Source organism: Apus apus, chromosome 6 (genome assembly GCF_020740795.1).
Source record: "Apus apus isolate bApuApu2 chromosome 6, bApuApu2.pri.cur, whole genome shotgun sequence".
NCBI classification, from domain to species: Eukaryota; Metazoa; Chordata; class Aves; order Apodiformes; family Apodidae; genus Apus; species Apus apus.
The window spans coordinates 7,786,655-7,801,834 of NC_067287.1; the positions used below are offsets into that span (position 1 = coordinate 7,786,655).

General features: G+C 42.0%; 1 protein-coding gene across 3 annotated transcripts in view; it reads left to right on the plus strand.

The window, feature by feature from the left end:
* NCKAP5 (NCK associated protein 5) overlaps positions 1-15,180 on the plus strand; it is a 373,160-nt gene that overhangs the window by 156,977 nt on the left and 201,003 nt on the right. For 2 of the 3 annotated variants that reach the window (XM_051623986.1, XM_051623987.1), the window contains exon 1: positions 5,274-5,336. In XM_051623986.1, the coding sequence (XP_051479946.1) occupies positions 5,334-5,336 (3 nt within the window). In that variant the 5' untranslated portion in view covers positions 5,274-5,333. Of the gene's footprint in view, positions 1-5,273; positions 5,337-15,180 lie in introns of those variants that run through there. The other variant, XM_051623988.1, reaches the window with a different exon arrangement.

The following is a 15,180-nucleotide window of genomic DNA, read 5'->3' on the forward strand; positions in this document are numbered from 1 at the left end:
TTTAAAGGTCATCTAGTCCAGCCCCCCTTGCAGTGCACAGGGATCTTTTTTACTAGATCAGGTTGCTTAGAGCCTGGTGGAGCCTGACCTTGAATGTTTCCAGGGATGGGGCCTCTGGGCAGCCTGTTCCAGTGCTCCACCACCTCATTGTAATTCCTAATGTCTAATCTAAAGCTACCCAGCTCTAGTTTAAGACCGTTGCCCTTCATCCTGTTACTATACACCCTTGTTAACAGTCCCTCCCCAGCTTTCTTGTAGCCCCTTCAAGCACTGGAAGGCCACTGTAGGGTCTCCCTGGAGCCTTCTGTTCTTCAGGTGGAACAACCCCAGCTCTCTCAGCCTGTCTTCGTAGGAGAGGTGCTCCAGCCTTTGGATTATTTTTGTGGCCCTTCTCTGGACTCGTTCCAACAGGTCCATATCCTTCTTGTGTTGAGGGCTCCAGAGCTGTACACAGTACTCCAGGTCGGGCCTTATGAGAGCAGAGTAGAGGGGCAGAATCACTTCCCTTGACTTCCTGGCCACTCTTCTTTTGATGCAGCCTAGGATGCCATTGACCCTCTGGGCTGCGAGTGCACGTGGTTTGCTCATGTCGCACTTTTCATCCGCTAGTGCCCCCAAGTCCCTTTCTGCAGGGCTGCTCTCTGTCACATCATCCCCCAGCCTGTATTGATTCCTACCCAGGTGCAGGATCTTGCACTTGGCCTTGTTCAACCTCTTGAGGTTCACATGGACCCACTTCTCTAGCTTGTCCAGGTCCTTCTGGATAACATCCTGTCCCTCTGGCATATCAGCTGCACCGGTCAGCTTGGTGTCATCTGCAAACACGCTGAGGGTGCCCTCGATCCCACTGTCTATATTGTTGATGTAGATACTAATCAGCATGTGCCACGTCCTGTTTCCCTGCTCTGTTTGCCACACTCTGGGTCACTCGCCCTCCCTAGGGCAGCTGTTGTACACCAGGGGTTTGTTCCCACCCATGCTCAGCTGGGGCCCCTGCTCCTCAGGGGCTGCTCTTCCTGCTCAGGAGGAGGCTGGGGCACCCTCTCCTTGCACTTTTTGCTGCTTTTTTTTTGCCACTAAGGAAGGGTACCCTGGCACCATCCTCTGCTCCAGAGCACTTCACCTCACAGTGACTTTGCTGAAATGACTTTGATGAAATAGTTGTAATTAAGCACATGACATGGGAATCTTTATTTCATAACTTTATCCAGAAGCTATTTTATGTGATACCTTTCTGTATTAGATGAAGAAGCAAAAACCTGTGTCTAAGAGCTTCTGAATCTGAGCTTTCAAAATAAAAATAAAAATCTTAATTCAGCATTTGGCAGGATGAAGTTCACTGCTAGAGGTGTTTTTTTTTCTGTCTTCTTGTATCCATGTAAAATAGCAGTATCATGAAGGAGAACCTAGAAAAAGGGAGTCTTTCATGCATCCAGTGCAGCTTTTATTGTGGGGTTTTTTTTTGTTTGTTTGTTGGTTTGGGTTTTTTCTGAGGATACCTGTTACCAGACCAGGAACAGTATCAGCATTTGTTCAAAATTATGTGATTGGTGGGTGGTGTGATTGCATTTACTTACCTACCTTTATCCCATGGATTGGGAGAAGTCCAAGTAGCAGAGTTCTGTAGTGAAGCCCTGAGCTGTTACTGCCATAGGATGCAACTTTTTCGTCTGGTAGTTGAATTGATGGGAAAGGAGATTGAAGGAGAAATTTTAATTTAAGAAGAGTTTAGAATTTGTGGGATGTTTAACACATTTATGTTTTTCTTGGACTAAATGGGCTTCCCTCAAACTGTTGTTTTTTAGAACAAGCTACTGCAATATCTACTAGTGATACTGAGACTTGAAATGTATCTTTCTGCAATCCACACAGTGACTACTTGTGTGCTTGGTTCCATCTGGAAAGGATATAATTGAGTCCTTGTTTGGCTCCTTTAATTATCTCTTTGCAAAGTCTTTGGCTGGGAATTTTGCCACTTAAAATGCAAATATTCAAACTTAAGAGCATAAACTGTGCTTTCAAAGAGTGTTTTTGTAAACCTTTTATAATTTGGTGGTTTTTCAAAAGCAAACATGAGAACTTCTCAATGAACATGTTTTCATTTTTTTTAATCCTCAAGGAAGATTTTGTTTTCTTGCAGGTTGGCTGTAGCTGCTAATTAACTTTGTTAATTAATCGTGCTATAGGGATGAAACACGCTTGATTAAAAATAAATAAAACCATATAGCAATGAAGGAATGCTACTATTTGAAAGCAAAGATTAAAAAACAAAGATTAACTTTGAAGCTGCATGTCAAATACTGAAACATATGAAAGGCTAAAGCAACTAAACACTTATTATTTTTGCAGCTCATACTAAAATGCTTATCCAGTTGTAACACCATGTTAAAAAATGGGAGCTGAGAACAGTCACTGAAGGTTCTGTCTTAATCAAAACTGCCTGAGGTGGTGGTTAGTAATGAACAGGTTTATTTGGTTGTTCTTAGGCATGAAGGTCCTTGGTCTCTCTTGTCATGTATCTTGTATGAAAACTTGTAACACTGCAAATTGGTGTTAAATGCTGTTGGCTTTTAAGAGGATTTTGATGACATTTCTCACCCGTTACACCTGCATGCATTTGTACAGAGGTGGTGGGAAACAGCTTGATGAGGGCGACGGGCCAAATGCCTCACAAATGAAACTCTCTGGAATGATCTCAGGGGTGACTGTGGTCCAGAGGCACGCTGAGCCTCTGCTGTGCATCCTGCCTAGATGAAGTCAACCATCTGCAGAGGTCTGGCTGCAAGTGCACAGCTCCTTCACCCAGGGAATACAGACAGGAGGGAGAAGATGCTCTGCGACCTGTTTGAAGTGGGAGTGCAGAGCTTGCTTGCCTTAAAGTTGACTTATTTTTAGACACTGTTGGAACAGATGGCTCTTCTTTATCCCCTGTTGCTGTTTTTTTTCTCACATATGATAATCAGGTTTCTCTTTAGCTTTCTGCTATTGTAAAGTGGCAGGAATATTAATATTATAAACACAGAACAAGAATACAGTGCTCTTCTTTACTGGGAAAATCACTAAGGAAGCCCCTTCTGAACCCCTCTCACCTAGAGAATGGAGATGGGGCCTCATTAGGAGCTCGAATGGAATTTACTTTGATAAAATTCCAGAATTCTGGAAATGTGGAACTGATTCCATGTTGGAGGAATGGAGAGAGGAAAGTAGGAGTACCCCACATGTAGAAGGAATAATGAAATAAATCTCTGCAGACCACTGGCATGACGTGGGGGAGGAGTGGTTTGCTGATTTTTTTTTTTTTTTTTTTTTTTCTCCCTGCATATTTTCTCATAAAATACCTTCAGGCACTTGTTTTCCAATGAAAAAGTCAAAGTCCCCTCAAAGGGAATACTCACTTTTTTCCACTAAAACACATTAGGGCACTGAAGCGGTGCAGAAGTGCAACGGGCTATTTCCAGCAGATGAGCTCAATCCTTGAAACAGGATTAACCAATTTTGTAATTTGCCTTTGATAGTATCTGAACAAGGAAGAGGGAGGGCAGTAGGTGTCTTTTAGAGGCTGTTTTTAGGATACTTGTGTTAAGGCTGTCAATGCTGTAGTAATGTCTCTTCTCCATTTTCAGTAATGTTTCAGATGTGCAGAAGAGGATCCTAATACCATTCTGGAGTAACACAAATTCAGCTTCCACAGGGCTGTGGCTGTATTGTCTTTACCACCAATATTCCGTCGTTTCAACACCGTATATGTTTAAAAATGATGATATTAGCAATGCCTGCTATTAATCTGATAGCCCTGCTTGCAGGGTGCCAGAGTGTCGTGGGGGTGCAGAAAGCACGTGGAGGCAGGTGACTGTTACAGAGACTTAACTTAAATACCAAGTCTGCTATAATGCAGAGGGAGAACTGATTTAGTGACCCATATGTTGGGTTATGGCTGAGTGACATGAGTGCTGCCATTCATTCCTGCAGTAATTAGGCAGGTATGCGTAGATGTTCCTTCCCAGCAGAAACAGTTCCTGAGAAATGGCTCACAGAAGTGGCTTAAAGGCTACTTTTGTGGCATGATCAAGAATACAATATTGTAGAGCATTTAGCTTTTTATGCTGGATGAGAGTGACCCTGTCAATGACAGGAGTGGCTACAGAGCCCAGGGAGATCACCAGGGACAATCCACCAGCATGCTGCACTGGGATGGCTCAGGACTGTCTTTTCAACTAGACCACGTAGAATTTCTGGGAAGAACATGAATAAATGAAAAATGTCAAACTTGATGATGGATATAGTCTGATTTAAAATTCCTTTTTTTGGACATTTTCAAAACTGATCATCTTTTGTAAATAACTTATCTGCAAATTTGTTTCATTGTGTATAAATTCTTTGTGTGCTGGTGTTTCTGCAGGGTGCTCTTCTTTCAAGAATAGTTTTTTTTTCTTTGAAAATAACCTACCTGAAAAAGTGTCTTTGTTTCTCTTAATTCTTTTTAAAACTGTGGTAGGTTGCTTAAGGCCCACTTGTTCTGCCCTTGCTGAGCTTCCAGAGTAAATTCTTCTCTTCTGTTTGTCTTGTTCCTGCACCACCTTCCACTGTCTAGGTTTTGTAGCTCTCATACTTGGTACAAGCTATGTTTTCCCAGTCCATACATGAGGAAAATCACTTTCCTTTTTGATGTGTACTAAAACCCTGCTTTCATTCCCTTTGTATAACTTTTCAGGTGAAAGTGTGTTGTGATCACCAAATCGTTAATTAAGCAAATCAGTTGCTATTTGAGTCAAGCCAATCATTTGGTTAAGGATTTGGTATGAAAAAAGGCTAAGGAAAAACCCCTCATCTCGTAATTCAGTAGTTAACAAATGCAGCACAGTATGTTTAGGCATAGAATAGATTTTTACATTTTCATCTTTATGCATACAGTTATTGATAATCTAACAGCCTTCCAAGCTGTGTTGCCATAGTGCAGGGTGAAGTGGATGTGCATGAGGCTGGTAGGAAAATAAATAGCACAGTCTGCTTTGCATGGTCTGTGATCACCAGTGTGATGAGCTACGTTGTTGTTTGAATGCAGAAAACGATGCTGGGATTCAGTTGATTTATTGACAGTTCTGTCAAAAACCACAAAAGGAAACAATAGCTGGCAGATGAATGTTGCAGAGCAGCCCAGTGCGGAGGAGCAGGCTCTGCCGGGAGGGTTACCCGAGCGATGTGCAGGAATTGCCACCCCCACGGGGGAACCAGTGAAAGATGAGCTGCTACTGACCTGCTTTTCTTTCCGTAGGGAGAAGCTGTCTGTGGCTCGGCTGCAGCGAGAGGTGGCACAAAGCAAGAGCGAAGGAGCAATGGTAAGCTGCAGCACCTGGCTGCCCTGCCATCCTTGTCTTGCTGCCTCGGGCCTGAGGTGCATTCTGTCTTGCTGAAGGCGGTCACTGGAATGTTATGGCTGTCTTGGACATAGTGATGGGTGGCCAACAATGTATTCATAAATCTGAGGAAACTCAAGGCTCTATCTTGGCTTCCTTGGCAGTGCTGCACTAGGTAAAAGCTGTTTCCTTTTCCTTGCTGATGGTGCTTGCTGGACTTGGAAGCAAAGCAAACACAGAAAGACAATTTCAGATCAAAATGCCGTATTTACCTGTTAAATCTTAGCCAGCTGCAGAAAAATGGAAGAATACAAGCGTGGAAGCCTAAAAAAACTTCAATCCGATAATGTTGTAAATCATGTAATGCTCTTTATGTCTTCATTTTTCATGTAGTAATTTATGAGGTTACACTTGTGAGCAGAAGTTGAAATGGCAGATTTTTGGTTAACTGCAAATCTCAATTTATAGACTGCCTTATCTCTTCAAAACAATTTTCTTTAGGAGCCAACATGTGCTGAGTGTGCTTAATTACTTAAGATCTAACGAACTCTTCCCATCTGTTAAGGAGTTTGTCCTGGTCTTCAGATAAAATGTCTTCAGCTTCCTTGGGCTAAAGCAGACCCGTTCAAAAACCTTAAAACCTGAATCGGTCCCCTTGAATATACTCAGGAAGCTGCTACTGATTTGAGTGAGTCACATAGTTGGCTGTGAGAATAGTTGGTCCAAAGTTTGTTTAACTTAGTGGAGAGAAGCTGTAGAGGGTCTCTGGGGAGTGAATATTCCATTAGCTGTGTGATATAGGGTCTGCTAAATCCTACCTGCTTCCAGTGAATGGCTTTTATAAATAATTATTAGTGATGAATGCAATGGAATGAGATCTGGAGGGACCTAAGTGACAGGTAGGAGAAACCAGCTCTGAATTTATTGCTCCCACCATGGCCACATGGAGCTCCAGAAGAGCTGGTGGTACCTTGTGGGGGGCTGAGCTGTGACAGTGCCTTCTGCATCCCAAATGCCTTGTAGCAAGGGGGACAAGTGAGGTTTGTTCTGGCAGGTATTGCTGTTGTGCCCTGAGCCCCCAGTGTGTGCCCAGCTTGGCCAGGAGACCCCCTGCCCTCTCCCAGTCCAACACCAGCCCTAGCACCCCTGCCCTTGCATCTACAGCATGGTGGGTGCCACAGGAAGACTGAGATGGGGTTTAAGCTGTCAGGAAGACTGGCCACTTGGTAATGTTGGGTGTACTGGGGTGAAGTCCTGGAGGATCTGAGAAACAAATTCTATCAAGTTAAGCTGTAATCCAAGAGTCAGTGACTGAGATAAAAGTCTGGCTGCTTCCAGGAAGAATTTTGCCTGAGGAGGACAGGCATGGGGTTTAAAATTGCATTTTGGTTTTCAGAGTAAACAATTTTGAAAATCTGGGAAGAGCTGTTTACTGTATTTGAAATGTTTCCTTTAATTTTTTTTAAACTAGCTTTCCCTCGAAGGCATAGAAATAATATAATATATTGAGTGTAAAATATACCTAATGGAATAATTAAAGACTTTATGAAATGAGCAGTAATAATAGACCTTCTAGACCTGGTAAGAATTTTGGTATATGCACCCACATTGAAGCTTCGTCTTGTGAGAGTCAGACATTTCTTGTGCCTTTTACTATGGGCTTGTGGGATTAATCACATAGCCCTGCTAACCAGAGGGTAATTTTGTATAATTTGTTGAGAGGCCAAGTGTTGTAACCCATTAGGAGCTGACAGGTGGCTCTCCGGGAGAGCAGTCTACCCCCAAGATAAATACTAGGTAGTTTTAGCTCTCTTCCCTGAGAGGTAATTTCCACAATTATCCCACAACTGTGGCCGAGGACGAGTGTGCCTGTAGACAATTGCTTTGAAGCTATTGATGTATGGAAACTTCTTTGTGCCTTGGAGCTCAGAACCGGTGATTTTAATATGAAGCACAGCAGTCATTAATTAACATTAATGAACTTGCTTGGCTGCGAGTGGTACAGGAGCACTAAGGGTCCAGGAGAATGGACTGTTTGAACACAGCAGAGGCCAGGGATGAGGTAACTTGTGGAAGCTGTGTTCTCAGGATGTGCAGCAAGGAGCCTGCAACACCGACCAGTTTTGGGGCAAACACTTTAGAAAGGCTCGCAGCAAAATGTTGTTGAGGCTTTCTGAGCAAGACAGCCTTTGGCAGGTGGCGAGGCTTCCTCCAGAGAAGTGCTGGCTGCCAGCAGCATGCCCACAGGGAACCAAACCACTTGTGCTGCTCTTTTTGGTGTGATGGACATCCCCCTGGAGACGGCCTGGCCGGGGCCCGGCAGCGGTACCAGGCAGTGGCAGGGCCCTGGGGGCTTTGCTGTGCTGTCACCGGCTGCGACTCTGGATAAAGGGGATGGCAGCCCTTGCAGCTCCCCTGCCAGTGATAGGCCACAGCTTCATTTAATCACTAATTAGCTAATGGCCTTTACTTTCTCCCATTTTCTTCTTTGTTTGTTCTGCTAGTTAGATTGGCATGAGGGTTTTCAGTGGACTAACTCTTTCGTTTGGGAAGAGCACATGCTGCCTTTAGTGCCTTGCTCAGTCTTGTGGAGAGCATTTTTTTTACCACTTTTATACCCCTGTTGCCTGGGAACCGGGCAAAACGCCACACAAGCCTTCAGCAGGATGGCACCTCGCCTAATACAGCCCTAGTGTTTCTTGCTTCTTTTAAAAAAATAAATTTTATTTGGGTTTTGCAGTCACAGATAGGTCATGAAGAGGCGTCCACGTTATACCAACCCACACTCACTTTTAGGGTGAACAGAGACAGTGTGTCCTGTCCCGGTGTGTACTGCCATGACACTGGCATGCTGGAGGGACATGTGGTGTGGTGGCTTCGCGTTTGCCACCTGTTTGATCACAGTGTGGGAAAGGTGTGGGTACTCTTCCCTATTGCCTTCCCAACACAAGTCAAGGGGAGAATATGCTGTTTGGGATTTGCTTCCCTGCACAGGGGGTTGTCAGTCAGCATTTGCTGTAACCTTCAACCAGCTGTTGCCTTTTTCCATGTGGTCCTTAGAAGTGGTGGGTGGGAAGGCTCCTGGTGCTGGGGAACCACTGCAGCCAGGTGGGCAAGTACGTTACATCAGAGACAACACACAAATCTAAAGCATGTGCTGTAGAAACTATTTAAGTTGTGATATCTGTGCTCAAAAATGGGTTTGCACGTCTATATAAATCATATATAGTGAATGATGATGAAATGCATGTGTATGAGGAGACACTTTTCAGAGGAGACTTCAGCTGAGGCTGAAGATCAGGCAATATGTAGAGTACATGACACCAATGTCTGCCCCAGAGAGCTCTTTGGCAGATGTTTTAATGTGTCCCAGAATTAGATTTTTTTAATGGCTGTTTTATTGTTGAAAGTAGGTAATTACTGAAAGATATTACAGAAAGTGAAATGAAGATACATATCATTTCAAGATAAATGTTTATTGCCAAAAATATACAAATAGCCTGTAACATCTTTTTCCTTATGGTTGTATGGAAGATCTGATACCTCATATATAGGAGTGAGTGAGTATGTATTCATAAATTACTGGAATTAGGAGAACTGGATAAATTCAGACTGCAAATACCTGACAGTTGCTCAGGTTTCTTTATTTTATGAACCACCATCAGTAAATATCGATTACTCATTATCAAAATGCACAATTGTGCTACTGCAAATGTGTCTACTGAAAGTTTCAGCAGCACTGAGCTTCAATTGCCAGGTGGTTCTTCCTGTCATTTATGGCCTTTAATTTCTTAATGTGCATGTTTGCAATTTTCTTAGTCATGTTTCTTCTGACTCATCAAGGATTATTTTACTTTTTTGTAAAGGAAAAGATGATCACTTCATATGTGTACAGTTCTGACAGCATTTGATGGAGACTGTGCAGGTGTGTGTGGTGACAGAGATTCCATTGTTAAAGTGAGCAGCTTTCAAAATAGATCACAAATTTATTTCAAAACATAGTAAAGACTGAAAGCTGCTTAATCATCAAGGTTGTTTTTTTCATTTTGGTGTTTTTTGTTAGTTTGGTTGTGGTTTTTTTGTTGTTTTTGTGTGTTTGTTTGTAAGACCATGACTTTGGAGCTTTAGATACACAGAACAAGACCAGGAAAAGTGTTAATTCTTGTGAAATTTTATTATCAATGATCACTGCCAGGTCAGGAAAATTAGGAGAAAAATGTTACCACAGTTACAGAGAGTAGTGTTGTGTTAGCAAAAACATAGATTTAAACCTAAACCAAATGAAAAGTATATGCAGTGACATCATGTTTTAATAACTGAATTTAATAATCACCCAGAAAATGGTTAATTTTTTAATTTATTTGATACCTTTATTTACCTACATGTTGCACAGCTTTGTTGGTTTGTGTTTCTACATCGCAATACTTCAATTCTACTCCATTTTCCATTAGTTCACTGGCCTGTAACCTACACAAAAGAAATTGTACCACACTCGCAATTTAGCTGTGAAGGTTAAAGTGGGATGATACTGCCTTTTATATCTACGTGGGTTTCACTTAGGGTGGGCCTTAGGCTCTGATTTACCATGTGTCCTGCTGCGTCTTTAAGTGATGCAAAGTGATTATCATGGGCTCTTCCCGGTACCCGTCTATTCCACACCTGCACCCTTTTGTTACAAACCCACCATGTTAAGTGAATGTGAGGTCCCCACTGAATAGGTTTTCACCCTCTGGTAATCCTTCTGCATTAGATTGATTTATGAATGTATCAGATTCTTTGTTAGCATGTAAACCACTAATTAATTTAAAGCTCTCTGCGGAAAAATTAAAGCCCTGGTTAAGGCTTTCAACAGGCTCAGATGGTGCTAATAATGGAAAAACAAGTTATATTAATGAGTTTTGATGCGATCAGCACAAATCTTGCTTTACAAACAGTTTTTGCTCTAAAACAGTAGAGGCTGCAAGTTTTTAATAAAGAGTGGAAGAAGTAAAAAGGAAGTCAGAAAAAAACCACACCGTCAGTAAGATATCCCATTATTACTAGGAACAGAGTCACTTCTGCTTGTTACAACTTTCTTAAGTGTAATGGGTTTAGGGACATGTAACAACCTCTTACAAAAACACAGGAAGTGCAAGCCCTTTTTTTTCCCCGATTGAAACAGAACTTGTGAAATAATCAGCTTTGAAAAGATCCCTGCCTCTTCTCATCACCTGCTACTGAACTGGAGCGTTCACATGGAGACAGACATGCTGAAGTGCAGAAAAGGTCTTGAGTGAAATAATATTAAAATCAGTAGAAAGTCTGACCGTGTTCTCTGCTTTTCCAAGCTCCAAGGTGTTTTGTATGTAATTTTAGTTGCTTGATCTTTTGGTCAAATTTAGACTTCTAATGTGTGTGCTAATTTTTAGTGAGGAGGAGATCAGACCCCAACTTAATGCTGCATTGTTGAGCTGGGTGAAGTTGCAAATAGAAAGCCATATCTCCATCTTTTTTTTTTTTTTTGTAGGAAGCTGAAGGTGCCCAGTTGCAGTGTCAGCCCATGAATGTAGGAAATTGTGCTTTTCCCACACCTCTCTCAAGGAGCTGAATTTACGTTTCCTGGCTCTGAGAGAACCAGGGTACTCAGTCTTGGTCAGCACCACAGTTGATATTAATATTGCCCCATGCATCAGCTAGCAGAGAGCCCTCTGAAAAGGAGCATGTTCAGCATGTTCAGAGGCCCAACTCCTAACATCTGCACTGCCCACTGTGTTTTTACAGAGGAAGGGGAATCCTGAGGTTGCTCTTGAACTGGGGTCTTACAGATGGCAGCACAATGTATTGCCACTAGCACGGAGGCACTTTCTGTCAACGGAGTGATGAATCTCTGTAATAGCCTCCAGCAGCTGGGAAGGCTGTTGTTGCAGAAACACTCGGGTCATTCAAAAATAGATGATATTTAGTAATAAATGAAGTGTTAAAGATGAGATACAAAAGGCTAAATTGTCTTTCCCCACTTCTGGATTCTTATGTCTATGAAAACAATGATCTGTGCTTTAATTAGGAAGTAGCAGAGAGAGAGAGGCAGTGTTGCCTTTTTAAAATGTCTCCATGAGTATTAAACACCCTAAACGGGAAAGCAGCAGTCTGACCCTGGTGCTCTCTTTTCTCTGAAGCAGTGTTACACATATTTTTTTTTAGCCATGCTGTCTAGCTCCTTTTTCATAGCAACTTCATCCTACAGCCCTCACAGAAACTCAATGACAGTAGTAGTAGTTAGCATCAATAATGATTATTGAAATTCTTTACAAGCCTGATTTAATGCTCCTGGACCTCATTAATTGTTCATACTTCATTAGGCCAAATGTCCTCATTCACAACTTTGCAGTTTTATCCCCAGTGGTTTTAAAACAAAATATTTTTTTAGTTCTTTTTGTGCCTTGAGTATTTTTTGTTGGTTGCCTCCAGTTTGCAAATATTTTCAGGTTTCGTATTTTAAGTCTTTTATTAATCTAAGCATTCTTTATGACTTAAAATTGCTGAGGAATTTCAACAGTCATTTTCCAGCGAAAAAATTAAACCTGGTTGATCCATCTGAAGTATTGAGACCCTGATTGTCTCTGCTCAAAATTGTCTGCTTTTCAAAGCCTGTGTTACTCCTTCCTGCGTAATTAATTTCAGAGTACGGTTTATCCACCGAATTCCACAATAAATCCTTAAAATCAATTTAGTATCATTACATTGTTCAAAGCATAACAAAAGTCGTGTGGGCGGGTCTGGGAAGATGCTGGACGCTCCCTTCGGGACCTTCCCCGGCTCCAGCATTATACCAGGAGAGGGAGCTGCAGCCATGGGAATCAGCACCCACTTCCACAGCCCTGATGAAAAACCACCCTGCGGCGTGCTGGAAGTGCAGTCCTCACCGGAATTTAGGTTTTGTGGAGCTGGGAGGTATTTGCTGTAGTATATTAAAAAGCACAGGGCATTGAAGGGGCTCTTGGGACTTGCCCTTGCAAAGGCAGTGATACTCGGTCCTTGGTTTTGGTGTTTTCTTGCTCTGCTTGCCAGGGGTGTTGTCGAAGGCACTGGCACTGCAAAGATGACCATTACTATATCCAAATGAGCAGAAGTAAGTTTTGCCCTTCAGCTGGAGTGCACTGAAGTGGTCTGTCTCTTCCACAAGTTTCTGCGAGGATTTAGTTGACATAAAAAGAGTCAAATATTGTTATGTAAGAATCACTGAACACAGAAGAAAAAAAAAAGAATATAAAAATGCATTTATATAATAAGGTCTGAAAGAGACGATCTGTAAAAAGTATGTCATCTCAAGAAATTGCCCCCAAGCAGAAATTGCCATTTATACATTAGATAACAAAGGCAGGGGATGTGCAGGAAGGGCACATGCAGTCTCATGCAGTCTCTGACAGGGGTATGTCGTGTCAGAGTGGCAGTTGGGTCTGTCGTGAAGCAAATGCTGATTTAGGACTAGAAACAGATGTGTCCTGCTCCAGGCAGTACCTCACTGCCTAATGGGACTGATGCGCCCATGCACTAATAACAGTGAGTTGCAGCCATTTTCATATCAAAGGTTAAGCTCTGCAATCCTCAGCTCCTCCAGGCAATGGCAGGAGTTGTCTGGATGAAGCCACTCACTCACTGGATTAGTGTTTTTGCAAGGATGACCTGAATAGAGCCACGGGTCTGCAGGCTGGAGAGGCAGAACACTGACAGTTGGGTTTTGTGTCATGCAAGAAAGGGATCTTGGCTAGGATGGAATTAGTCACATCTGAGGCTTTGAAGAGGAAAAGTGAATGTATGCACTAGGCCAACAATTTTGTTCAAACCAGGGAGGTAAATTTATACAGATTAATAGCAGTGAAACTGCTGCAACACACTTGGTGTTGCAACTTATTTCTTGAAGTCACTGGCAAAATTAGCGTATTACAAGTAGAAGAAATCACTAGATTTTTTCAGTTTGCAGTTTTGGTTCTGGGAACTGAGAAAAAAAACACATTAGTTTATCTTAAGACTTTGTTCATATTTATATTTTAAAAAATAAGCCTCTTTTCTAGGATGTTTAGGGTTTTTTTTTGTTAAATCTTGTAGGCCCACTTGTAAGACCTAAGAAAAACTCTCATCTTACTGGTTTGAGTCAGTTAATTCCAATCTGGTCACAATATGCATCACAATAACTCCAGCCTTTTTCTGTCATTTCCATATTTGTATCAGCAATTCCAGGGATTCTGTGGAGTGCATTAGAGTCACCCTCATGATGATTTGGGCTTGTTACTGATTTCTCTTCTAAAGAATAGCTAAAGCGAGGCAGAGAGGAACAGATGTTGCAGAAATACCATTCCCTAAATTCACCCAAGTCTAATCATGCTAAGAAGAGTAGGTGAGTATTTTCATTGCTGGACAGGGAGTATGGTCTTCAATTTCTTTATTGTTATTGACATCTGAAGGTGAACTTAAATATTGCTCTAGTGATATGTTGGGGTTTGTTTTTTTTTTTTTTGTGATATGTGGCACTCGTCCCTGCACAGACCAAGGGTTTTTTTGTCTGGATCCAGAGGAATCACGTGTTTTTTTTTTTTTCCCCCTCAAAAGGAACAGAAGAAGGTTATCAGGAGGGAGAGAAAGTTTCTGTTGAAGAAAGGACAAAGTTTATGTACCAAGAGTATTGCTCAGTTGTGCTGCTTCCATTAAATGCTGGTTTATTGGAATGAATGCAGTGCTCTTGGAGCTGGTACCATAAAGTTAGTGCTGACCCTTGGAACAAGTCAGCTCAAGCAGTGCTTTAGATTGCCTCCTGGAAGAGTAAAAACTCTTTACTGTTCAGCATCTATCTCAGTGGAGCCCTGATCCATAACAGAAGGTCCGCAGCACTGAGGAAGCACGGTATGGTACTGTTGCCTTGCCCACTTCTGCTAGGGCAAAGATCAAACCTATGAATACAGAAAGCAGTCTGTTGGAGGTGAATAAAAGAGATTGCAGAAACTGGGAAAAACTGTTGGCCCATTTCTGACCACAGAGCACTTTGCTAGTAAACAGGAGAACTAGTGGCAGCTGATCTGAGCAAGATTGGAACTTCCGAATATTCTTGGTGCTAAAAAAACTCATTTGCCTTGCTGGTTTTTACTCTTGGCAGAGCATAATCCCTCCCTACTTGAACTTCTGTTGAAGACTTAAATATTAAAACATATTAAGGAAATAATATCTTTCTATACTAAACTTGAGTGGCTTTGCTAGATTTATATGTTTGAATGAGCTACTGCCATTCTTTCTTTCTTTTTCCCTCACTCTAGTCTCATAAAGTTTAATTCAGTTTTTGCTTTGTCAGGAATCTGCTTTTACATACTTTCTGTTTGTTTTGGCTCTGTGTCTGTTGCATTGTGATAAGGCATCTTTTGATATTCTACGGGATCTTTCATAATGAAGATCCCATGACATAATTTTCCAAGTCTGGAACTGGTGATCAGACTTGCATGTCCTGCGAGAGGAGACTGTCTAGACTGTGGGAATGACCGTGATGTTTGGATTGTGTTATTTCCATACCGCTTGGTGTGATGCACTCTGTAGTTGTTCTGGAAACTAATTAAAGTACCAGGCCTGCTACAGGACCTTACCTGGCTGTGAAGTGGCTTCCCTTCATTCTCCAAACAGTACTGATAAGTTGTACTGCCTGTGCAGTACCGTGTTGCATGACTTTAAATAATCAGGTGCTTAAAACTCCTCTTGGCTATGTTCATTAAGGGTTGCAGTCTTAAACTTTTGTGTCCTGCAAGGCTTGTTACTATTTTTACCACCTAAATCCTTTATAAACTTGGAAAAACATTTAATTTCTGAT